Raw genomic sequence first — 27266 nt, 5'->3', positions numbered from 1 at the left:
TCATTTCTTACATTACATGCTTTTTTTGCCAAGATTTATTTTTGCTGTTTTTGGTGATGTGGAGACAACAGCATCACCCAAAAGGTGACGTGTTGCACCAGCATTCACACTGTTAAGTAGAAAAAAAAAACAATACAAGGCTACCAGAGAACAACAAACGGACCATTGCTTCTGAATGAGAAAAGCCAAACGATGAAATACTGCATAACAGTAACTTGTAGTATCTAGTTTGAACATACAGTACAAGTAAACTCAGCAAGAACTCCCTGCTTTCTCTTAAACTAAATACATCATAATCCAGTAGTTACATTTGTTTGTAGTGAAAAAAAATGCACTATCTGTCATATACAACTCGGAATAATTCATGTTTGCTTACCAACACCACTGTATCTAAACCTTATTTAGACATACAGCAATATTTTACATTTTCATGAATCCTGTGGGTATTATCAGTTTTCTTCTGAACGGTCATTTTGTCTGATAGTTCTTTAAATCTGACATTCGTAACTTAAATGTGCTCAGGAAATGCTGAATTAAACAATCTTTAACATAATAGCCATCAAAGCAGCACAGAGAAAGCAGTTTCCACACTCACAACTTTTTTTTGCCAAAGTAGTCCATTCAGTATTATGATGCAACTTTTTTTGTATTCATCAAAGAAAATGAGAAATGACATGCCGAGGAGGCTGACTGATGAATAGTAGGGATGCTGCTGTCTGTGTCTTCAGAAGAGAGGCTACTGTGTCATCAATAACAATCTCAGAAGAAGGACAGAATCAGGACAGGTAGCAGGACAAACAGAGGTGAAACTCAGAACAGCAGTTAGTCAATGTCCATTTCAGGGAGCTTGTTCTCCGTTTCCTGTTCCGTGCCCGCGGAAGCTGCTTTGTCTGGGTTGCTTGGCTGGTTCTCTGTTCCCTCCTGCCCATTGACTGGACCATTCTCTGTCTTCTCCTCCTTAGGAGGCTCCACTTTGGGCTTGGGTTTAGACACCACTGGGTTGCAGGCTGAATAAAGCTCCTGAGCAGTGAAAAAGAAGAAACCATGTGATAATAGTTTGTAATTGAAATTCCGTTGATCTTTACAACCAATTGGCACAATGAAGACCAATTAATTCAAACTTCTTTGTCATGACTACAAAACTACAGCCAACACCTTTTACAAAAACAGGGTTTCTACAGAAATCAGCCAGTCAAATTTAATTATTTTAATGCCATTTTAAAGCTATACTGTAAAAATTTTAATGTCACGACCGTGAACTCAACAAAATACACGTGTTTGGGTTTTTTTTGTAAAAGATGATTTTTATCTGAAAACAATCCACACATTTCACCATTTCTGAATCTGGAAACCACCCAATTATCGCAATGCTTCGGCATGTTTACGCAGATGCACATATCTGACGAATCACAGTCTACAAATAGATATTATTATATTAATTATTGTCAAATATTTTTCTTGAAACTGCAGAAGGAATTTTTAATGCCACTGAGAATCGATTTTAATGATTTTTAATGCCATTTAAGGCCTTCATTTTCGCAAAATCAACTTAATGACTATTAATTATTTTAAAGCACTGCAGAAACCCTGAAAAATGTTTTAGGTCTTGTATTCTTTTCCAATATCAAGTAATATCCTCACATTCATAATAATAGCCTAAAGGAAACCAGACTAATCACAAACTGTTTGGGATTTAGTGTGTATGACATCACTAAAACCCAAAGCTTGAGGCTTGTAGACTGAATTTGTGAGGGTAGCAAAAAGAAGATGTTTGTGAAGGAAGCCTCCGGTATCGACTTGGATAATTTAATCATGTAGTGTGCAGGTGCCTTTAATGCACTCTCTGTACCTTAGTCTTTGCCTGGATCTCTGCAACTTTGACCACTGGGTCCAGGGTGAGGTCCTGATTGTTCTGCTGGTTCATCTTGGTGTTCATCCAGACCATGGCATCGTTTACCTGCTTTCCCACCCTGGTCACCTCCAGCTCATCCAGGTGATCGTACAGTTCATCCTGTTGAGAAAAATACAAGTAAATCTGATCATCTGCTCGGTAAGAAAGTTGTTGTTAAAAATTGGAACATCCCTGCTCTTGATCACAAAGACTCCTGATACAGTTAGGGAGACTATAGTTGTTTAAACAGCAAAGCAGTCTCTGTGCCCACTTACCTTTGCCTTGTAAGCTTCAATGATCTTCATGTACATCTGGATCTGTCTGCCAAGCTCCTCAAACACTTTTGGTCTCTCCTGAGTCTCCATGTATCTCTCATGAATAGGTTGGCCAAATTTCTATAGAGAGAAATATCAAGTTTTGTCAGTTCACCATCCAGCAAGACAGCAGATAAGCGTGTACTGCACTGCAGTCATGCATCACAGTCTGCACAAAGGCCTTACAAATAGTTTTCTCCATGTTTAAACCTTGAGAAAATAGAGTGCAGTTTTATTATTTAATAGTGAGCAACTTCAGTACAATCGCTGCCATCTCTTACCATGAACACAAGCTTCAAAGCTATGCAGTGAGTCATGTCAGGCCTTTTTAAATTCTCCAAGTACCCTTTGAAATAAAACTGGTCTAGTCATACATTACACACTTGGTTACCTTCAGCTCAGCCAGTTTGTCTATGTAAACTTGTTTCTGTTGGTCCTCTCCATCCTCATACAGCCAGTTCTCTGTGTCCTCCAGTTTCAATGAGAATGAATCACGATCCTACATGTTGAACAAAATGTGAGATTAAATTTCCCAACTTAAAAACATCACAAGTGCAAAACATTAAATACACACGTGGACAAAATTGTTGGTACCCCTCAGTTAAAGAAGGAAAAACCCACAATTCTCACTGAAATCACTTGAAACTCACAAAAGTAACAATAAATAAAAATTTATTGAAAATTAAATAATCAAAATCAGCCATCACTTTTGAATTGTTGATTAACATAATTATTTAAAAAAAAAACTAATGAAATAGGGCTGGACAAAAATGATGGTACCCATAACTTAATATTTTGTTGCACAACCTTTTGAGGCAATCACTGCAATTAAACGATTTCTGTATTTGTCAATGAGCGTTCTGCAGCTGTCAACAGGTATTTTGGCCCACTCCTCATGAGCAAACAGCTCCAGTTGTCTCAGGTTTGATGGGTGTCTTCTCCAAATGGCATGTTTCAGCTCCTTCCACATATGTTCAATGGGATTCAGATCTGGGCTCATAGAAGGCCACTTTAGAACAGTCCAACGCTTTTCTCTCAGCCATTCTTGGGTGTTTTTGGCTGTGTGTTTTGGATCGTTGTCCTGTTGGAAGACCCATGACCTGCGACTGAGACCAAGCTTTCTGACACCAGGCAGCACATTTCTCTCCAGAATGCCTTGATAGTCTTCAGATTTCATCGTACCTTGCACACTTTCAAGACACCCTGTGCCAGATGCAGCAAAGCAGCCCCAAAACATTACTGAGCCTCCTCCATGTTTCACTGTAGGGACAGTGTTCTTTTCTTCGTATGCTTGGTTTTTGAGTCTATGAACACAGAGTTGATGTGCCTTACCAAAAAGCTCCAGTTTGGTCTCATCTGTCCAAAGGACATTCTCCCAGAAGCTTTGTGGCTTGTCAACATGCATTTTTGCAAATTCCAGTCTGGCTTTTTTATGAGTTTTTTTCAGCAGTGGTGTCCTCCTTGGTCGTCTCCCATGAAGTCCACTTTGGCTCAAACAACGACGAATGGTGCGATCTGACACTGATGTACCTTGGCCTTGGAGTTCACCTTTAATTTCTTTGGAGGTTGCTCTGGGCTCTTTGGATACAATTCCAACGATCCGTCTCTTCAATTTGTCATCAATTTTCCTCTTGCGGCCACGTCCAGGGAGGTTGGCTACTGTCCCGTGGGTCTTGAACTTCTGAATAATATGAGCCACTGTTGTCACAGGAACTTCAAGCTGTTTAGAGATGGTCTTATAGCCTTTACCTTTAAGATGTTTGTCTATAATTTTTTTTCGGATGTCCTGGGACAATTCTCTCCTTCGCTTTCTGTTGTCCATGTTCAGTGTGGTACACACCTTTTCACCAAACAGCAGGGTGACTACTTGTCTCCCTTTAAATAGGCAGACTGACCGATTATGAGTTTGGAAACACCTGTGATGTCAATTAAATGACACACCTGAGTTAATCATGTCACTCTGGTCAAATAGTTTTCAATCTTTTATAGAGGTACCATCATTTTTGTCCAGGCCTGTTTCATTAGTTTGTTTTTTTAAATAATTATGTTAATCAACAATTCAAAAGTAATGGCTGTTTTTGATTATTTAATTTTCAATAAATTTTTATTTATTGTTACTTTTGTGAGTTTCAAGTGATTTCAGTGAGAATTGTGGGTTTTTCCTTCTTTAACTGAGGGGTACCAACAATTTTGTCCACGTGTGTACATGCAACATATTTGAAGTTAAGTTTTAAACTTATTGAAGGTTAGATCTAAGGTTGCACATTTCCACTGAAAGGATAAGTGTCTGATGAAATGTTCAATCTGTACTCACAGCTTCATTAACAAACTTCTCCAGGACGCCGTGCAGTTTGTCTCTCATGTCGTACACGTACTCTTCTACATTGTTTTTTGCATCATTCCTCTCTTTCTCCAGCTTGTCCTGCATGATCATCTTGCCCTGGAAGAGTCACAGTGAATTGCAGATTAGTCAGTGCACAGCAAACACAGTGGAGAAGGGACATCTAACCCTTTGTATGTAGACGGCTCAATCATTTATTTCCTGATATTATATACTACACGTTTCACATAGGGCGTAAAAGTGATTTCTAAGAAAGTTTGTCAAGTTTAGGAGCAGGAAATTTCAGAAGCACTATGATGGGAAAGAAAAATTAGAGCCCATATCAATAATCAATCTTAAAATAATGAGGTAGGTAATATGTACGACATTATAACGATAAATTATCAACTCTCCTAAAGTCACTTCTTTTTGTTTTAAATATACCGGTAGCAAATTCACTCAGGACCAGTGGGCCTCACTAGCACATTACTTGGACAAATACTGTGTGAGCATGCTAGACATTCCTGGTGATTTTTAGAGCATTACCTCATTCTCCACAAACGTATTTAGTTCTTCACTGGACAGCTGCCAGTGCAAATTGTTCTCTATGGGCAGCTCCACTGTCTTCGTTTTCACTTTGGGCTTCTTCGCCTGAGGAGGCTGGTCATTCTTCTTTTCCTGTTTGGCATCCTCTGCCGATGTCTGAAAAAGGAGAGATGAACAATAAACACTGGAAAGGTTGAAATACTGCTGTTACCCACCAACAAAAACTACAAGACATTTGTGCCGTAACCCACCAAATGCCTAACACAACATGTGTGAATACAACCTATGCATGTTTTAAAAAAATCTTATCTTTCTGTCCTTTTGTTCTCAAAAAGATACCTTTATAACATAACTCCTCGTGTCAATTTCAGTAATTTTCCAGTGTTCGTCCCACACCTGTCAAGCTACAGCCTGTAGTTGAAGTAAGTTCTGTGCTTTTGCATCTTAACTGTGACAAATCACTCGCTTTAATGAGTGTTACACTGTCAGAATGAGCTTATTATGCTTTCTTGGTGAATAAATTAAATTCAATGAATAATCTAAACACCTTTTATTAATATTTCATATTTATTTCTCAGTTAGTAGTTCTATGTAAAATTTTCAGTCACTGTTATCTTCAAATGTCTTTGTGAGGTTATTATTTAATTCCCCTTTAACTCGTAAAAGCATGCATGAATAAAAATAAGTGAGCTTCCACACCAAGAGATAACATGCAAATGCCAAATTCCTTTATATATAGTAAACTTTTCTATATAGTGTGGGCGTGTGTGTGTGTGTTCATCTCTGTGGGGAACAATTTGAATTTTAAAAATACATTTTTGGAAAGTAAGGGCATTAAGGCTAATTCTCACTTTCCAAGACACCGCAAGGAACTGATTGAGATTTGGTGTCTGGGAAAAGACCAAAATAAGGTTTAGGCTAAGGGACTAGGGGACGCATTATATCGATGAGAGTCCTGACGAACACAGAAGCATTAACGTGTGAGTGTTCTAATAACAGACTGTGTCAAAACTGTGTTGCTTAAAAAAACAAAAAAAAACTGGTACACCTGATCCATTGGTTACCTAGTGCTGGGCGATATGGCTAAAAAAAATGTACACAGTTCCACAATTTCTGTATCATGCCAGCAATATTTATCACAACACTTTCTATTTAGACATACACATAAAAAATGTTGCTCTCAATCATTTAATATCACAGCTTATGCTAAAATGTATTTGATGATACAGTAAGAATAACTTTTTCTGTTAGAAAGTTTTTCTGTTGAAAAAGTTTCCTAAAGACTGATAACTTATTTGTGTTGAATCTAAAAACCAATAGTAATCCTTTAAAGGACTATCTGTGCTCCCCAAATATTTTTTTAATTTTGTTTTTATTTAATGACAGCTGTTTTTGCTCAAAAGCAGTCTGTAATGCAACTTGACACATTCTTTGGTGTATTTTGTAACAGACATTTTGGATGAAACACTGGAAATGCTGACATGGGAACATTTTTTTCTGTCTACCAATACATTAAGCTTTTCTGAACTGATGACTCCATCATGCCATCCTTGCTGAATTGTCAATCACATCATACTTTTACTTTGCCATCTTCCTGCCGTGCTCTCCATTGCCGTGTGAATTTGTTTTCATCAGAAGCAAGTGGGTTTCCTTTAACAAATATAAAGGCTTTTGAAGTCGTCACTTGCCCAGTACTTGTAAATGCAATGTCATTTGTTCTATATGTAGTATCGAAAATGTTTTGACATAATGGTTATTGCCTCATCGCCCAGCACAAGGTTACCTCCATTTCTTCAGTCTCTGATTTCTTGTCTCCGCTGTCTCCAGCCTGGAGTTTCTGATCCTCCTGGTCCACCTGCATTTTGTTCTGACACACGGTAACAAAGCAAAGAACAAACATAAATGACACACAAACACTAAGGTAGCACATGGTTCTCTGTGGCTGGTTTTATCTAATTAACCGGGATTAGACAACTTCAACATCAGCAAAATAACCAAATATCACTGAGAAACCTATAATTGCAGGCGTTGATGTTTTAACACCGATATTGAATTATCAAGATTCACTGGAATTGTACACATGATCTTCTTTGTTCATTTCTGTTGTGTCATGCAGAATATATGATCCTTTTCCTCTCTGTTTGAGGCATTGAGTTGGTTCTTTAACTGTCCAGGTCTTAATGATATTGCGTCCTTTTTTTTCCTTTTCTTTAGGATATTGTTTGGTCATGTGAAAACCTGCCTTAGTAGGTTTTAATGTGATATTTCGTAAGAAAAACAATTAGAATGCATTACTGTGCACTGGGGTGGAGACGGTGACAAATATCCCCAAATGAAAAGCTAAACAGAATATAAAAGGCATTATCATTCAGCCCCTTGAAGCTGTCTTAATGTTGTTACAGCAGAATGACTACATTTCACAGTGAAGATAGGGCTAGCAAGGTGTGGCAGCAAAAAGGTCTTACAGTGAAAAGGATGTGAGAGAAAACACAATGTAAACAGCATACAACAAGCCAAGAGTTTCTCTTCTGTCTCTTTGTCACACACACACCCACATACACGCCCTCTCTATGTCTTTCATGTCTTATAACTAGTGCAAACACAACAGTACACACCTCCTCTTCCTTCACTGTCTGGTCTGTCTCCATTGGCTCCTCTCCTTCAGCTGTTTTTACAACTTCTACCAGTGACGCGCTCGATACACTGAACACACCGTGAACATTGACCCGAACTTTCACCTTGACCTTAGCACTCTCCCCTGATGGCTGAGGAACCACATTCTGAATCAAGAACTGGCCTGCAGGGTGGAGAAAAGAGTCAAAGCTTAACACAAATGAAAATGTTAATAAAGTGCAGAGATCCAACACAGGGAGCTAAGTGGAATCACTGCCTCTAGCTTACGTATAACTGGCAGACTCTGGACTGAAAACTACAAACTATAAATTAAATTAGGAAATACAGAAGATTTCTGGGCATTATATCTTTAGCTCTAAGTCTAACGGGTTCATTAAGCAGAGCCCTTTTAACAGAACACACGTATCTCTAGCAAAGAAATTAAGCCTTAAAGAGGTTGTGCCTGCGGTACCTATAGTGGTGACAGGGTAGGTTAACTCTTTGGGGTTGTTGTAGTAGGCGTCAAGGGTGAAGGGCTCTTTCCGGTAGAACGTCAGCACTTTGGAGAAGGGAGCTGCATGGTTTTTAGGGAAAACCTCACATTCACTGTAGAAACACAGCAAAGAGAGATCAATGACACAAGTTACAATCTAAATCATGTGGAAACTCTCAATTATGATTTGTACAAAGTGCACTGGCTTACAGGCCTTAAATACCCTGCAACAGATGACAGTTACATTTTTTTTCCAAGAGCAAGAGTGGTGATAGAATGACCAGGAGACACTGTAGCCTACTGTTTGCACAGTGTAGGTTTCCACCCACGCAGCCACCCACCCACCAACACACCAATCTGCTATTTGGCAACAGTTTACAAAACACATACAAAGTCTCCTTCAAACTCTAACAGCTTTTGGGCGATATTTAAGGGCTTTAATGAGGATTTAGAAGTTTTTTAGTGAAATGTCAGTGTTTCTGGAAAAGAGCTCCGACAGCAGCTTTGGATGGTACAAATTCAGAATGAGTATGGGCAGGTGTGGCAGGAAATCCTCCAAGTACAAGTAGACATATCCAGAATCAAACTTCTATTCTACTGATCAGATTTTAGCACTGGCAACGGTTTAACATTTCCCTAGCTCTGGCAAAATCTAGCAGTTTCATTGAGAACTAAAAAATACAAAAACATATTACGCTGTTGGGGTAGTTGCCCTCAAGACGTCTTATGTTGGGCTATACAGGGCCTTGTGGTAATTTACAAAGTAAGAAGCCAAATTCTAACAAGGCATTGAACTGCATTTATACACCTCATACCTCAGTCCTTCCTCTCCAGCTGAATTCCATTTTATGGAGATGGAATAGGGGACAACATCTGTAATGGAGAACTCTCTGACTTTGAAAGCTGGTGACAAGATAGCACACTGAGGAGGGAAACAAAAAATACAAGTTAATGAAGCCCAAAGTGTAGTCTGAAAGTTTCTCTTACCCTGACCAACAGCAAAAACCCTCCACCCATGACATACAGCAAAGATAAACACGTTTTAGTTTGTTTTTTCACTCTTATTAAATATTATAAATTACTAAACTACTGTTGAAATTTCCAGAAACAGTTGTTAAACTGTTAAAACTATCTTATTTTCTGTCCATTGCCTAAGTGTTAATTTGTCGCAAAATATTCAACATATTCAAGCAGTTGAACACTAATCCTGCAGTGAACAGCAACAAACATGTTTCATCGTCCTCCCACTGTGCCATCACAACTGCCAGCAAGTGAGTCTGCTGTGTGAGTCACTAAGAGGACGTAAGCGTTTGTCATCATAGGCAAAACTGTACCTGCAGAGCACAGCCCCTGGCCACGGCCTCATCGGCGTTTAGAGTGGTGCTCAGCTCTTTGCCGAAGAATTTGCTGATCCGCTCTTTGATGGAGGGGATTCTGGAGGCGCCGCCCACTATCTCCACTGCATAGATATCTTCCTTTTTCAGCTCTAAATACAAGAAGCAGTAGACAAGGATGAGGCGAAACAGGCTTGTTAAGTTTACAAAGTCACAAGTTCACTTTCCAATACTCTGATTAAAAAAAACACTAAACGTCACAGTGATTAATTTGTTGAATGCAAACAGTACAAGACTGAACAGATGAAGCCCGTGTGTTTACAATAACATTTAAGGACTACTTAATATTACAAAGATGAAAAAAAAACCTGAATATTTTGTTACATACTACTTGGAATTGACAATCAAGAGTAGGCAGAAATAGCAAGCAGGTGAGGAATGATGAAAGGAAGGCAGGAAAGGCAGATATGCTGATGGTGTCTTGAGGGGAGGGCTGTCTCAGCAGAGCATATGACTGAACCTCATCGATGTGAATGTGCACGTGCTTACGGGGATAGTCCAGCTGCTATTAAAGTCGTATGTACTCACTGGCTTGTTCCATGACGCTGCGCAGGGGACCCTCTACTTTGGCCAGCAGCCCCGCACACATCTCCTCAAACTGGCCTCTGGGGACACATGGTTGTAAATTATTAATAGATGCAGCCGAACACACACACACTTTGGAAAACTCCACATGTGCAACGCAGCAGTGTGACATAGGTAGACTGATGTTAAGTACTTTTACAAGTGAATAACAAGACAATTTTTTAACGCACTTTTGTTTGTTTTTTACACTTATTACTGAGAAGCAGCAACAGCAAACAGCCCACAGAATAAACTGTTTTCAAGCCCCTTTTGATGATTTTAGTTAAAGCTCTCCTCTTTAAGACACCCCAATGTTCCACAACAAGCTTTGTTCTCTTAATTATTAATGTAACTTTGCATCTCACCTGTTGAGTTTACTGGAAACATCAATGTCATTCATGAAGCACTCAATGTTGAGAGGCAGGTCCGAGGAGTTGGCGCTCATCAGCTTTTTGAGCTTCTCGCACTCTTGGTAGAGCCGCACCAGAGCTCGGGGCTTGGACTTGACGTCCAACTTGTACTTCTTCCCAAACTCCTCACAGAAGTAGTTGACCAGGATGGCATCAAAGTCCTTCCCACCAAGGTCTGAATCAAATGCTGTAGCCAGGATCTACCAGTGGAGAAGGATACAGGGTGCTCATTTGAAGTGATGGAAAATTACAAAACTACTGGATAAATATTTCTCATAGTTTCATCTTGAGGTTCCTTTATTATTATGTACGAGGAGGGAAAACCAGGACAAGAAATGAAAAAAATCTGACTTTCACCATACATTTCTACTTATTCAGTACATTTGTTTGTGTTTAAATTATCACATTACTCACACAGGTGAGGCAAAAAACAGATAGTTTTTTTCTAAATTATTTTCAGATTTTAGGACATATATAGGGGGTATCAACTATAAACAGTAAGTTTTTTTCTTTCTGATTGAAAAAATTAACTCTATCACCACATTTCAGCAACATAACTGAACGCATGATTACAAATCACTGAGAAGGACCAGCACATACCACTGTATTTGTAAATGCTCACATGAACCTAGAACCTACATTAAGCTGCATCATTATAACCTCCCTAAAACTTCACCCCCGTCAGTATTTCTTTTCAAAATGGGCACAAATTATTCATCACTCACCTTGAGCTTTCCCTTGTTGAAGGCACAAACTGACACCTGGTAACCGGAGTGGCCCAGATCCACAAACACCACTATCCGGGGCTTTTCTTCTGGAGCTGGCAGGTCCTGCTTGTAAATTCCATATGCCAGAGTCACTGCAACAAACAGGCAGGTACAAGTTGTTGTAAGATTTTTGTCACCACTAAATATGCATACTAAGTCGTAAGTTGTATTTCAGCTGCCCTGTCCTAAAATAATTCTAAAATAAACGCACAATTGTGCCTACCACACTCAAAACACATACAGAAAAATATAGACAAAGCTTAGAAACATGAATCTGTTACACAGTATCTGACTGAGTTACAAACTCATACATAAATCAGTGTTTCTGCATCTCTCTGAAAATGTACTGTAGCACCAATGTGACATTTAAAAGGGTTTACAGATTGCCTAAAAGCTGGCAACATTTACTCAGCAATAATGTAGTTTTCTTAAAATAGAAGCAAGACAACATGTCTGACTAAAGCCATATTTGCACAGGATTGGTATTACCTCGGGACCATTGGTGATTTGTAATGATTGCCGAGGATGTCCGTGATCTAACCAAGTGTTTTTTGTGTCCAAACCTAATGAGACCATAACAATAGAGTTGTTACAACATACGCTTTTAATGTTTGTAATGTTTATTCGCGCGATCAGTGTCCGTTTTTCTTTTTTTGCGTGTACCGGCCGGCCACTTTGCACATGGATGTGACAACAGTGGATGTTGCAACGTGCACAGATTTGACATCATATCGGGGCTGTAATGTCAGTAAATTCGAGTAAAATACAGATTTCGCTTATCCCATGTAAATGCACTGAAATTCAGGTAATTCACAAATTACCAGAGATTCCCAGGTAATACTAATCCCAAGCGCATAGTACATAAGTATCCATGAGTCACGATTTCACAGCACAACTTTCAAGTGTTGCTATAAAGAAGTGTAAGAGATATTTAATTACAATGATTCAGATGTTGCCTGTCCTGCATAGTTTACCACGTTTCTATGTACCTGCAGTGGTTTCATTCATTAGTCGTAGACAGTTGAGGCCTGCGATCTGAGCTGCATCCATGACAGACCTCCTCTCTGCGTCAGTGAAATAGCTTGGTACCTGGATGGGGACAAAATTATTTAGTAAACAAAGAGACTAATGTCAACATTCACAGAGTGAGGGCAATGTCTGAACGCACAAATGATAAAAAGATATATAAAATTACTGAGGCTGATGATACACTTCAAATGCCCTTCATTTCTTCCATGTGAAAGATCAGTTTGGACACTAACAATGTATAAATCGCCTTCCTCACAAGACGTCTGGATAAAATTACCATGCTAGTTACCTTGGGTTCCAAAACAAAACATCTCCTCGGGGAAAAGCTCAAGGGCTAAATTTAGCCACTTGGCCACAGTAATGATAACATGTTATCCATCTCCAGGGCTGATGTAAACTGTAGATTTAGGCCCAGTGAAAGTAACAGCCTCTCTGTGTGAGATCTGTGACATTACACAACAGATGCTGTTGGTGAATGCATACAGCGAGCTCAAGAAATGCGCACTTCCCACACTTCACCAACAAGGTGCGAGAGAGGAAATAAAGCTTCCAGACAAGACATCTGGTGAGGTGCTCAGAGCTCAAAATGTCACATGAACAGGTGGTAATACATAATACACCTTGCAGGCAGCTTTCACTTCTTTTTTTTTATCCAAACTGCTTGGAAATGCAAGAGGATGACATTAATAGCTGCCAGTCAAATAGCAGGATATAAATAGAATTTAATGTTCTACTCAAGTACAGAGGACATCAGTACAGTAGGTAAAGTCATTTTATGGTGACTCATGGGTCCCTTGAAGCCTCGTCAGTGCAACGTCTTTAAATAAGCTGCGTGCAGAAATCCAACAAGTAAATTAACACCTCCTTAGACAATAATGCCAAATAGATTTAAAAACAAAAAACACTGCTCCAAAAATAAGTCTAGAAAACATGTAGCTGGATGAGATAAGTGGACAGCTTTTCACAAGCAACTAATGCACAGCACCAACAAAGCAGTCCAAGATGTTTTATAGATTTCTAGACACCCTGCCGTAGCGGTTGTTTGCAGGAATGCTTACCGAGATGACACAATCTGCAACCGGTTTCTTCAGTGCACTTTCAGCAGTCTCCTTCAGTTTGGTCAGCAGCATGCCTGTAACCTGCTCGATGCTGAAAACCTTCTCTTCCTCCATGTACATCACCTACAATTGGTGAGATGGAGGAAGATGATTATTTTCAAGGCAAATCATTTGTCATTTTGTACTTATACAAGGCAAAGAATTTTTATCTTTTTAAAAACAGGCAAACAATAATGTGACAGACAACCAATGCTTCACTGAATGCATTTAACAGACTGTCTGCTCATAAAAGAAGCCTCCACAAGATCAGTTATTTTCTCAGAACTGGGAAAAATATGTAAATGTAATAAAATATGTAAAATGAAAATTCAACGCAATGAATAATTTTGCAGACAACAACAGGCTGTTGCAGCTTCTTTGATTTGACATTTCTTCTGCTCCCATGTATCCTGAGGAGACACATTAATCATCTCCACAGGGACACAACAACATGTTGGGCTGCGTGTTTACAGCGTGCCTCGCCACGCGTTGCCATTTACATACTCGCAAAAACTGGGGGTATGCTTTGAGTTTTACACTAGTTATTTGATAGCACCGAAGACGAGCACATTTTTCATACTTAGTCAGCTGAGTGGAAGGCTCAGAGAGATAATATCATGATCATTCTGATGACAAAATAATATTCAGAGAGGCATAATAACACACAAAAACTAACTCAACAAAACAGACTTTTCTTTGGATAAAAGCACCGAGAACCTGGATAGAATGGGAAGATAAAGCAGAGGAGCTATGATTCAGAGGAAGGACCATTACATGAGGCACTTCTGAGAGCACTGCAGTTAAGTGTGGAGGACACCGTCTTCTCAAGAATAAACTGTCTGCAATGCTTTTTTTTTTTTTGCTTAATTTCTTCTGGCTGTCCCTTTTTATTTTTCACTGGCCTATTTGGGCATAAAGTACTATGACAAATTGAGGACAAGGCCCTGCTCAGAATTATAATACAATAATGACTTGTAATCTTACTTTTATACCAGTGGACCCAGAGGGCATCTGTGCCAAGTCGTACACCAAGTTAGACTTGGCTGACTGGACATAAGGGTCTGAGAATGCCCTGCCATGGAATCGCCTGAAGCCCTGCACTGTGTTCTTACAGTTGGTCACCACCTGGACATGATTAAAAAAACAACAAAGAAAACCGAGTTACAAACTAAGCATTAGCTAATTCAGTTCCTGAATTATGCATTCATTTTGAAAGAATTCTGCCAAAGATGACAGGATGGAAAAAATGATTTTTACCTGGCTCTTTGCAGCAGCTCCTATTGATCGATTTCGTGGTCCAAATGATACAAATGACCTGGAGAACAAAAAAGCAAAATGTTGCAACATGCCTTGAAAAGCAAGTTCTTTGAGCACATGTTGTAATCCGTCAGTTTGTGAATATACCCCATACCAAGACAGATTTACTTGCCAGTGAAGTTTTACGTGGTGTCATCTCATGCCTACACATGACATGACATGACATTTCGGAGCCCAACCCACGTAATAAATACAGACCATTTTCCAAGTCTGTAGTCACAACACTAGCAGTTTGTTATGGTTCGGAACAAAATCAGGATTTCAGCTTACGGTTTGTATAGTAGCAGTTCTACGTGTGCTGTTTCTCCTCAATGAAAACAAGAATACAAACCGTCACAAATCCAATACAAATTAGTTTTCTAGGAAATGTCTTTTGAATCCATGATTGAGGCTACAGGCAAGCTTGTTGAGATTCATCTCTCACACAGCGCTATATAAACACAGTCTGAAGTGGTGTGCTCGATCCACTTGAATGCCAGTGGGTTGTGGTCCAAACATGGCTGTCATCATCATCCCTATCAAGCACAGACGCTACTAAGAGCTACAGTTTCTGTCAACACACAAGTGCAGTTGGTGATGTCAAAGAGAGGCCAACACTACAAAGTATCTGAGGAGAATGGCTCAGTGGATGCTGGGCCACAGCTTGACCCAAGTTAAGATGATGTAGTGATTTAGTGATGTGAAGGAGAGAACACACAAATAAAAGAACATCCAGAGCAAACTAAAATGAGGAAATTTAAAAGGAACAATCTTGAAAAGTAATGTAAAATCTCTTGAAAGTAACATTTAAGAACTCTGTGGACTTGAATGGTTATTTAATTGTGAAAGTTGACCTCCACTATCTTTCTGTGCATTGATAAATCCAATTCTTTAAGTGTTTTGGTCATGAAAGGTTATTCAAATTTTCAAAATAAATGCTAACAAGTCCATGAAACACCAAAAGGCTCCTTGAAATCAATCCAGCTTAGATATGTTAAATCATACAGCCATATGATTGAGGTTATCTTTTTAATTTAATATATCCTCGTTATCTTCAGTCACAGTCATTAAATTACAGACAGGTCCAATCTGCATACACTTTTTCCTCTCCCATTGGGATACATACATTATAAGTAGCTTCTCAAACAGATTTTTATCTTCCTTCCAAACGTTTACATCTCTTCCGGTCAAAAAAAAAAAACACAAATCTAAAACTTTTCAAAGGGATAGCTGCATATAACAGATGTTTCTGTGCACCAACTTTTTGTTATTTTTAATATTTCTGTATATTGTGAAACTACACGTAACTGTTCTACACTCTTTTAATTAAGCATTTGATAGATTTTGTATGTTGTAGTACAAAGTGTCCATAATGTATTGAAACGTTGCATTTTTGAACCTTTTCTTTTTCCTATTTTTAAGAAATCATCCTGTGTGATACACAGATTGTAGAAACAAAAATATGATTACAAAAACTTAGAAACAAGACATGTCAGACTTTTTTAACACAAGACCTGAACTTAATCAGTTTCCATGTCGCTCTAAACGTGAGATATTTCAATAGATATATAAAATCATGGTATATCTGATGGGATAACAACAACTCTTTTAAAAGCTACATATCGTAGCGCTATAATCCAGTTATTAGTTGTTATAAGCAGTCCTATGCTTGAAGTTATCCACATAATCTACATGGGAGCACACGTAGACATGTCATCTGCTTACAAAGGATACTAAAATCCTCTTTATTATACATTTTCATTAGGAATGAAGACAGAACAGAACCAGTGGAAGTACAAAGTGTTCCGTCTAAGCCAAATGAGCTGAACTTAGGCAATATAAACGCCAACTTGACAATGGCAATGCTTATAGATAAACAAATGCGCTTTAAAATGTGACGATAAAGTGTTTATTTCTTCAGGGTAAGTCATTTCAGTCTTAAAGGCTCTAAATTTTGCTAGAATATTCCAACAGGAGATTGGCCGCTGTCGTCATCGCGCGAACAGCTCAAGACGCCTACTTTGCTATATGGCTTACACCGGTTGGACGGAGCTTACGCCTTCAAGAGTAATACAACTGCAATTAGAACGACAGGGAGGGAAACACCGCCCGCTCGTGTTCGCCGGGCTCAAGAAAGCCCGTCATCAAACCGCTCAGTGCCGTTAATAAAACTGTGAGCTTAGCTAACCAGCTAGCATGCCGGAGCTCCACGGTTGGGGGTTGAACAAGGTGTGTGAGTTAAGGATGATTTTTGGGCGGTTCCATGGTCGCCATGAACACATTGACACATGTGTCACTATTTAACTCAATAAGTCAACACATCATATTTAGAAAGACATAAGGACAGAAGTTTAGCTAACGGCTGCTCGTCAGTAAAGCCGCTTCACGTGAATTACCGTTGCCCTGTGAGACAGGGTTACTATTCTCCCTAGAACTCCCAAAAGCTAAAAATGATATTTTTGGTACTTACGGTGTACATCTGTCGCTGTACTCGTTGGCGATTGTCTCGATTCCTCCGGCTCGGGCTACAGCTACATAGCAGCTTTGAAAGCCCAAGTCAAATCCCACCACTGACATTTTCAGGGATAAGTCTGTCTTCTGGCTTTCACGTTTTCTCACAGTACGACTTAGGAAAATAAAACAAGGCTTAGCTACGGCTTTACAATTTTGTAAAAGTCAGGTGGAGTTGTTGTGCTGCGCTGTGTTAGCTAGGACTACTTGTAGTCATAATCCACACCGCTGACTATTACCGGTATCTCTGATCTGCTGGCAAGCTGCAGCAAGGTGGTTTTACTGACTTCTCGCCGCGAGTTATCGCGATATTTACGTAGTTCGAGATATCTCTGGACTTTTCTATAACCATGTGAGAGACTGTTCTCCAGTAGTCGAGGTTTTGCGGGAAATGTCTTGAGGTTTCTGTTGATTTTGACGTCATTTCGAATCTGAAGATTTACCGTGTTATCACTTAGCATGCCGGAATCAAGAACTGCTTGATCTGATGGTGTCTCGGATAAGCCCAAGGTGTGAAACAAAAATAGACTGTAATGCATGTGTGATGAAGTCATATGTCATAAACTACCACACGCTTTAAAACGACTGAGTGAGCGAACCACAGTTGCACATTTACTCTTAAGAACATATTAAATCTACTGTAAAATCATTTACTTCATTTTGTATAGATTATCATAATTATATATTACTTTTTATAACTGTTGTCTGTTACAAAACAGTGTACTGTACACGTGATGTACAACCCAACTCAGGACAAAGATATAAGACAAAATATGAGAATAATATGAAACCAATGAATGAAACTTTTCCTACTGTATGCCTTTAGCTTTGTTTATCTTATTATATTTAGCATACTTGTGTTTTGTTTTGCCTTTTTAAATTAACCAATGTGAAATATATATGACATTTGGATTCCCTTACATCTCATGCGTTTTGAATACATTTAAAAATATAATAAGACTGTAGAATTAAAAGAACCCATGAAATAGAAATGAGAGATGAAGGCATGTACATGCAGTTCTGACAAATAGTAAATATGGGTGGGTGTAAGGACAGTTGAATAGTAGGAGGGTGCACTGCGTTGGTAACCAAATGCTCAACCTAAGCAACCGTTGCCACAGTATGTGACTATATGGGAATAACACCAAGAAGAAAACGGACAAAGAGAATGTTTATTGTTTTGTATTGTCCATATGCTTGTGAAAACAGCCTAATATAAGCCAACTGGGACTTATTTTTGTAAAAGAATGGTGTCAAAACTGATAAAGAAAAACTAGAAAAAGGTGTTTTCATTGTAGATGTCAGTGAGCTTGACAAAATAAACACCATTTTAATATAGTCCAATACTGCCATAAAGTATACAGTAGACAAGAAATAGTCAGGGGAGTTTGGCATAGTATATAATATTATAAGGTCTTAACATTATTATTCAAATTTTCCAAGTCAATTGGTATTCTTCTTCATCTTCTTCTTCTTCTTATTATTATTATTATTATTGTTAATAATAATAATAATAATATTAATGTAGGGTCTTATCCTTAATAATAAAAAGTAAGTCGGTTAAATTATTATAAAAAGCACTGAAATTTTAATTATTTATTTTTATTTACTTAATAGAGACAGTGCACATTAATGAACGACTGTTTAGACATCAATAGATGTAAATATGCCGGATTATAGCAACAATGCTAATTTACATCAGCAGTCCCTATTTAACCTAAATATTTAAATCGGTCAGTTAAATTTGTATAATAATAATTACTGTATGGTCATTACCTTTATACATAAATGTGTGTAAACTTAAATAATAAACTTAATTTTTGGGTCCTAACCTCAGTATTTATACTTGAAAACCCAAAAGATACATACGTGTATTCTTTGGTATGGTTCTTGTTCTCACCATTAGGGGGCGCTGGCGGTATTAAATTAGTCCGAAACACTCGCTGACTCGACACCAACGAAGAAGTAAAAGTAAACTGCAACATGGCGACTCCCATGCACAGAATAATAGCCAGGAGGCAAGCGTGAGTATAATTTCTTCAACTAAATATAACGACGTCGTTTTGATATATTTGTGAATACAGCAGCCTTTTAAAACAGACGGCATAAAGCTCGTCGAGTTTCGTGGTAAACATAGGAGGTGAATGATGTAGGTCTGAGTTAGAGCCAAAATGCGTCGCTGCCTTTATGTGCATCACATTATTACTGGTATGTTTATTTGTACATAACATTATTACTAGTATGTTTATCTGTACATCACATTATCACTGGTATGTTTATCTGTACATCACATAATTATTGGTATGTTTATCTGTACGACTGTGTTTTGCGCTTACACTTGAAGTTAGCCTGTGAGGTCTTCAGTACTTGAAATAACTGACCGCCTCTGTTTTTTTAAATTAAAAACCGCATCAACTTCTAGTAATTACTTGTGTTTGTCCAGTTAAACTTATTTTCTTTTCAATTAAAACGCCGTATCATGGCGATTTCCCTTAATGACTGATTCAAGGGCAAAAAAAATCACTACAATCCTGTTTAGATATCGACAAATAGCTTATCACACTATCAAATCAAGATAAGAAAAATCTAATGTCCGATGTCTATCACTTCTAAGGCTATGGGGGTATTATTGTAGCAAAACTATTTGTCAATGCAAATCGAGAGTTGTCTGTCTGTATTTAATACCCCCATATAAGGCACACTGGAAAGAAGTCTCTTGAATATTAGGACCATTAAGAGTAACCAAAAGCCACTGAAAACATGGGAATCTTGAGATTTATCAGTAGAGGAGAAATATTTGATTGGAAGAGGAAGGCTATACCAATGCTTTGGAGCTGCCACTGGAAAGAAAGACTAAGAAATTAAATCTGGCCAGGGGCTACAGGCATGTATTTATACATGTGAAAAAGTCAAAAACAGATTACCGTTTTGATAATTTCTCTCTTCCACCATATCAGAAAGAAGGACAGTAAATTCTGGACAAAGCAAAGGCAGATATTTTTATGTAAAAACCTCTTCAGTGGTGGCAATTTTGAAATAAGTGTAGTAAGCAAGTAGTGGTTTCAACCTTTATAATAAAGTACAAGCTATATAGGAGATTATGTCAGACAGGTTAATTATTTGCATAATTTAAGTAATTTTTAATCCTTTGGATCTCTGCATAAAACATTGCAAATATTTCTATATTTGTTGATAGTTCTGTTATTATTGTGCTTTCTGGACTAAAGTGGGAAAACTGACCATTTTCTCCACATTCATTTGTATATCCAATGTGAAAAGCAATAATCCTAATTATCCTAACCTTACTGGACCTTGGGAATTATTCCCACCTTTGAGATGAGGAGAACTGCAGAGCTGTCCTAATTTATAGAACTTTCCAGCAGTTGGGAAATGAGAAGTCAATTTCTGTTTCTTGTGACATTTCCAGAACTTTAGCAATTACAGAATCTTCTCGTATCTTCAGTAGTTTCAGTTGCCTATCTGTATTTGCCACTATGCATGAGAGCACAGGTGCCAAATACAATGCAATGCATTAGACTTCGCTGAATTTAGAATAGTTGATTTGAAATGTTGGCAAGCATCGACAAGCTTTAAATCCGGAAAAACCAAGTTTGCATATTTGTAACATACATCAGTGTATAAATGAAGGTATGTGTGTATTCATGTTGTCCACCAGGCCTGCCATCGTCATGGCAGCTAGTGTATGAGAAAAATCCTTTGTTGGAGACGTTATGTTTTGGAGTGCTGTTTAGGATCAGTGGTGTTTGTTTGTAGAAAAGAACAAGAAGTCTGTTCAGAGCTGTTGGGGTTCACTGCATCTGTCAGCTTCATGGGAAAACTTCATAATTTATGTTCTGACTTGTCAATATAATTTTATCTTTTATCTATAATGCAGAAATGGCTCCAGTAGTAACTGCTTTTTATGTATATGTTATCAAATAAAAGCACAATTTGTGGTTCCACCGGAGCCCTTTTTTTAAAATTGTAGTTTAACCGCTTTTATTTTTCTTCAAAGCTAGCTTAGAATTTTTTAGTTGTTATTGACATTTATGTGGTAAAATATACTGTTTGTGATTTTGATATGGGAGCTTAAAATCCCTAAATTTGTCTTTAGTCACCCGTTGATGCTGGACAACTCAACATTGAATTTTGATCATATACTGCTCTTTGAAAATGGTGTTTTGGTCCACTTACGACCTTTTCCAGATCAGTAAAATACTCGACCTAAAAAAGTCGGCTGATGCTCGTCTGTCAATGAAGCTGCTGTTGTGTTATTTTTTTTTTACATTTCAAGTTGATGTTATTTTATTATTTTGAGACCTTACATTTAGAATTATCTGTTTTATTACATACAGGGAGGCAAACAAACAACATGTGCGCTGCCAGAAGTGTTTGGAGATGGGACACTGGACATATGAGTGCACAGGGAAGCGGAAATATGTGCACAGACCATCAAGAACAGTTGAGATGAAAAAGAAGCTCAAGGAGAATGAAAACAAACCCCTCAGCATCACTGGGTAAGGCATCTTCCTCTCTTCATCTCTTATGTCAGTGAAGAATGCTAATCTTAACCTGTAAAATGCCACCATTCTCCCTTGTGTCAAAAATGTCAACTCTGTTCTCACTTCAGCCTTCCATATAATGCACTGGAAGTTGTTAATTGACTGCATTTGAAGCAGAAGCAACTTTACTCAGAAGAAACACGACCAGTCAAATTTTGGACACACCTTCTTATTCAATTACAGTGTTTCCCCTCCTATATGATCGACGAGGCGGGCCACCTCGCTGGTATAGGCCACCGCCTCACTACTACAATTTTGGCGAAATTGCCGCCTCACTGGTCCGCGCCCAAAAAAAAAAAACGGAAAGCACCAAGCCACCGGAGCCGTCATCTTTAACTCTGCGGGTCCGCCGGCTGCTCTCCCCCGGTCTCTCCCGCTACCCGCTAGCTGGTCTGCTAACACCTGCTGCTGCTTGTCTGCCCGGGACAAACTGCGCACCCCCCCCCCCCCCCCCCCGCACCCCCGCACCCCCGCTCCCCCGCTGGCCATTGCCTACACCCAGTGCCTCACAGCCATTTCAACCCAGGGGAAACACTGCAATGCTTTTTATTTATTTATATTACTTTCTACACTGTAGATTAAAACTGAAAATTAACATGATTTTGTTTACGATATAATTCCATATGTATTATTTTATAGTTTTGATGTCTTCAGCCTTAATCTACAATGCATAAAATAATTACCGGTAAATAAAAAGCACTGATTGAGAAGGTGTGTCCAAACTTTTGACTGGTCGTGTATATGCTATGTACATTTGAAGTTGCATGACAACACTATTCATTCTTTACACGACTTCAGCTTTACGTCGTAGGCCAAATGTTTTCCTTGTGTTCAGGTGTCATGGCTCAATATTCATGGGAACAGAAACTCTTGTACATGAAGAGAAGTTTGTGTTCTCACTTTTTTACCTTCAGTTATCCACACTGCTAAGCACTTCGGATCAACGTGGGCGACCAAAGGGAAATGTTTTTCATCGTCAGTCAGGGACTTCGGCTCATCAAAAGTACAGCGAGGTGTCAAACTCAGATGAAATGTCATATAATAAGATACTGTATACTGTAGAGCAGTAAAGCACTCAGTTTCTGACCCATACCGGAAACAATTTAGCCTGTATATTAGACAGAGCCACTGTTCCACTCAGGAAAAGACACACAGAGAGCAACACTGTCTGCTGTGAGACTGTGACTGTACAAAAACTGGCTCATTGGCAAAGCTCACGGCTGTTGATGCTTATTTAATAAGCATGCATTGTTAACACCTGTGACCGTGAAATTAGTTTTGTAGTTGTTGTCGGTGCTTGAGCTGGAATTAACAGCTGTATTCTTTCAGAAGTCTGCACAGTGAACATCATAAACTCTTGGAAGTGTGTTTTGTCAGGTTTGATGACAGTTTTCTTTCCTTTGTGTTACTTTCTTCATGAGGGAGAACGGTTCATTGTATGTTTAAAAACACAACTACAACACTTAATTTCCCTTTTTATCTATCTATCTCTATCTTTTTATTACTTGTGGGTGTTGGTATAATTGAAACTTAGGCAATTATCATAAAGATGTTTTGTCTTTTTTCTTTGTTTTTGCAGACCAGGAAGAGAAGGATCCAGTGAGAAGAAAATAAAAAAGAAGTAAGATGTATATTGCACCATGTTTTGACAGTTTGAAATGTTCTTGCTCCACACAATATGTGTAATATTTACTAGAGGAGCACACTCTATGAACAACACACTTAAAATATATCCTCGCAGGTGAAATTTTAATTTTACACAGTTGTAAATGGTGGGAAATAGTTTATGCTGTTTAAATGAAATTAAAACATTCTGAACCATTATGGTTTTGTATTAATTACTGACATTTGAATATATTAGCAAGCAAAACTAAACAAAACAATGATTCATTAAGACTACATTTCGTTCCTATTAAATTAGGTCATGTAGCTGTTTCACATTTCTTTTTTATGTAATATGTACCTTGTATTTATACAACTGAGAAAATAATTTTATGCGTGGGGAGTCGTTTTATTTTCTTTGGGCCGTTCATATATTGTCACAGGACTGTCAATAAGGTCACATCTGAGTTGTTGGAGTCACAGTTGTGTTACCTGGTGTGATGATGGCATGTCAGGATGTGCTGTGAACAAGCAGTGCGGCCGAACTCGTATTCTGTTTCTGGATGAGCAGGTTTAATATAGATGACCTCCTTCACAGCATCACCGTCCCACTCCTGCTTCTAAACTCTGACTGAAACCCAAGTCCATAAAATAGACAGTGGACAGAAATGTAGCTTAACAGTGCCCTCTAGTGGAGAATCTTAACTGCTGCAAACGCTTCCAGTATCTGCTCCTACAGATCATATTGAGGATGACTTGTAAATTGTATTTTTATTAGAAAGTTTGTATTTTTGCTTTTAATCAGTGTATTTATTCCTGATCCAATCTAAATGTGTAACTAGTTGACAATGGACCGTTTTTACAGCATAACTTGAAACGTGACTGTATATAAAGCACAGGTGTTACTAATAAGATTCACAATGGCTCTGTTCTGGCCAGCATTCACAATGCCAGCCCCCAGAAACTGAAGCAGTTAAATAAAGCCATCGTTAATTTTATCATTTGCATCTGTGCTTTTTCTGCCATAACATGTCAAATTGCCATTTTGTGAAAAAGCCGACTTGACCCTCTCTGTCATCTGAGTGCCCTTGTTTCTTCATTATCCCCAAATGATTTGACTTTTTTAACAGGAGACTTTTTTTTTGACTGTAGGAAAAACACAGATGGAAGTAATAATGCCGAAAGGTGCACTGTGACAAAAGATCTATTTAACTCACTCCACATTTTGCCCCTCATATGCTAGCCACAACCGCTCAGAGTAGAGCACAGTCATGATCGTCAGCTACAAAACAATGTAAACAAGTGGATATTTTACACCAGTTTTGAGTTCTTTTGTTCAGACATGGAATGATTAGATGTTGATTACCTTCTTGACAGTTTCGGCGAAAGCTCTCACCTTCATCAGAAGCGTCTCACTTTCGCCGAAACTGTCAAGAAGGTAATCAATATCTAATCTAATCATTGTATGTCTGAACAAAAGAACTCAAAGCTACTGTATTAACAAGAAGACATGATGAACGTGTTTGAGCTAAGTGGATATTTTACTTCACATAACACACTTGTTCAGTGTGGACTTGGCCATCTCTGTAGGTAGTTGGGCTCCAGCATAAATTATAGTGTTGTGTTATTTGTAGCTGCTTGTTGTCAGTAATAGAGGCCATCGTTCAAGAGATATCGGAGATGATGATTGATGATGACTTCAGTGGTGTTGCTAACTGCTCATAGAAGGCACTGATGAAGCCCTAATAAGCAAAACTCCCTGTGGTGTGACTACTGCATACTGCTCTGGAAAACAAAAAGAGCACACATGCAGATAATGTTATCACCTTTCCTCCTATATTCTAACAAACATTCAGATTGACACTTGTAGCATTGCAGACATTGTGTCAGTCCACTTTCAAAATCTGTAAATAGAGCATGTGAGTGTTGCTCAAAAAGAGTCAGCAAGGTATAAAACACTTCAAAGTCCGTTCGTGTGGTCTTTTCTCCTTATGTGACCCCGCAACGGCCGCCACAGTCCATGCAATATCTCGGTGACCGTAGCAGTTGCACCGTGAGACATTAATAATCTTAAGCACTTTTCAGTTTTTTTGTGTGTTCATGTTTTCCCTGTCTTGCTCCGCCACTTGCTCTCAGGGCAAAAGACACGAGCGACAGCAGCAGTGATTCAGGAGGCTCCTCCAATGACTCATCTTCAGACAGCAGCGACTCCTCCAGCTCCTCTTCAGATGACAGCGACAGCAGCAGTGACAGCGACGATGACAGCTCTTCCTCATCTTCCTCTTCTTCCTCCTCCTCTTCATCTTCAGACAGCTCAGACTCAGGAAGCAGCAGCGATTCAGATCAAGGACCTCCAAAGAAGAAGAAAAAGAAGAAATAAATATTTTGGAAGAAGTGGGGTTTCTTGCTGTTATTTGTTTCTCAAAGTTTTTTTTCTTTTTTGGAAACCCATCACAGCTGATTGGATCTGAACGATTTGGACAGTTACACAGCTTCGTCAATACCGGATGAGAGGAGAACAAGGGACTATTTTGAGTTGGCCAGCGTGACACATGTTCTGTTTTCAAAACATTCCCCCTCTTACTTCTACTAGCGCTATATTTTCTCAAGTTTGTAGTTCTACTAAGAATATAAACTTTAAATATCCGAGGAAACGGATTTGCTTATTGATGTTAGATCTTGGGATTTTGTACTTGAATATATTTTTGGTCAAAACTTAATCTGTACAGCTCACAACCGTTATAGAGCAATGCCATACCTGGAGTAGAAAGCATAAAACATAATGTGACCTTTAAAAGGATACTGAATATGAGTTATGTTTTCTTAAATTTTGAATTAGTTTAAAGTTAGAAAGTCTTGTTGCTAAGATTACATTTGCTTGTTTCACTGTGAAATAAACTTGGCTTGTTCTTATTTCATATTTTAAAAAAAATTCTGACCTTACTCTTTAAGGTGAATATAAAGTGTTTTGTAATGGTTTTCTTGCTAGCATTGAATTTCTTAGAGCCTACAGTGTCTTTAAGGGTCCCTGAATATGGGATCATTTTTGAAACCGAGCCCATGATAATGATTTTGACAATAATGATAATGAGGATGAATTAGGATGTGTGGATGACCACAAAACTGTATTTAATGTCACAGCCTAGTGATTAAAATGTGCAGATCAATATGTCTGAATGTGTTTGATCAAACACTGCTATTGTTTTTGGAGAAGATTGTATGGATTTTTTTTTTTTTTTTTTATCAGGCAACTTTTCTGCAAGCTTACTTTGGAAGAAGTTAGGTTTTCAGTATCCAGGATAGACTAGTCGATTTGATGTCAAGATCTCAAACAGTTTGTTTTAGTCTTTTAACATGTATTTAAAAGCCATAAAATGAGAGTTTGGGATGTGATGGTCCTGGGTGGTTATTGGTTGCTTACAAACATATACATATGTATGGATAAATTAATCATATGACTTTCAATTAATTAAAACACAAAAATGTTTAAGTTATTATTAATGTATCACAAAAAAATAACCAGGTGTGTAATCAAGTACAGATTTATCTAAAATCTGTTTATATATCGATCAAAGGCGCATGACAGCTTAAATTAGCACTCCGTGTTTTGCATACTTAAAATTAGCTAGGCAATCAATCAACAGCACAGAACAATGAAACACACTCTGTGATTTCCGTCCAAAACGTCAAGTCTGAGCAACCTGTGCGTCACAGAAGTGTTGAGTTCATGGCAAGTGGGAATTACTAGTATTGTTAAAAACCGGTCGCTTTGTTACTGTCAAACTACCGAATACAAATTTAAATGGGACAATCTATTTAGCATGACGTCCTTAGTTACCATTACACTTAATACTTCT

At 38.3% G+C, this 27266-nt stretch overlaps 2 protein-coding genes across 4 annotated transcripts; one reads left to right on the top strand and one right to left on the bottom strand.

Moving 5' to 3' along the window:
• On the bottom strand, nucleotides 1-17534 carry hspa4a (heat shock protein 4a). Its single transcript, XM_022197498.2, has 19 exons — nucleotides 17205-17534; nucleotides 14696-14753; nucleotides 14423-14563; nucleotides 13400-13522; nucleotides 12302-12401; nucleotides 11271-11404; nucleotides 10501-10745; nucleotides 10100-10176; nucleotides 9512-9663; nucleotides 8993-9099; nucleotides 8157-8290; nucleotides 7687-7868; nucleotides 6855-6938; nucleotides 5072-5227; nucleotides 4520-4645; nucleotides 2597-2704; nucleotides 2167-2286; nucleotides 1850-2011; nucleotides 1-1020 (listed from the first exon to the last, which is right to left on the bottom strand). Exons 1-19 carry the CDS (start codon nucleotides 17309-17311, stop codon nucleotides 823-825), a joined length of 2514 nt encoding a protein of 837 aa, XP_022053190.1. The 5' UTR covers nucleotides 17312-17534; the 3' UTR covers nucleotides 1-822.
• Nucleotides 16884-26576, top strand: zcchc10 (zinc finger, CCHC domain containing 10). 3 transcript variants are annotated; one of them, XM_022197501.2, is made up of 4 exons: nucleotides 16884-16963; nucleotides 21601-21762; nucleotides 23387-23428; nucleotides 25546-26576. In XM_022197501.2, the coding sequence occupies exons 2-4, from the start codon at nucleotides 21644-21646 to the stop codon at nucleotides 25787-25789; spliced, it is 405 nt and encodes a 134-aa protein (XP_022053193.1). In that variant the 5' UTR covers nucleotides 16884-16963; nucleotides 21601-21643; the 3' UTR covers nucleotides 25790-26576. The 3 variants fall into 3 exon arrangements, with proteins under 3 accessions (XP_022053193.1, XP_022053192.1, XP_022053191.1); XM_022197500.2 differs by lacking the exon at nucleotides 16884-16963 and adding an exon at nucleotides 17590-17755; XM_022197499.2 differs by lacking the exon at nucleotides 16884-16963 and adding an exon at nucleotides 19147-19269.
• The last annotated feature ends 690 nt before the right edge of the window (nucleotides 26577-27266 follow it).

Source organism: Acanthochromis polyacanthus, chromosome 17 (genome assembly GCF_021347895.1).
Source record: "Acanthochromis polyacanthus isolate Apoly-LR-REF ecotype Palm Island chromosome 17, KAUST_Apoly_ChrSc, whole genome shotgun sequence".
NCBI classification, from domain to species: Eukaryota; Metazoa; Chordata; class Actinopteri; family Pomacentridae; genus Acanthochromis; species Acanthochromis polyacanthus.
The sequence above is the reverse complement of the archived record's forward strand: the minus strand, read 5'-3'. Positions and strand labels throughout refer to the sequence as shown.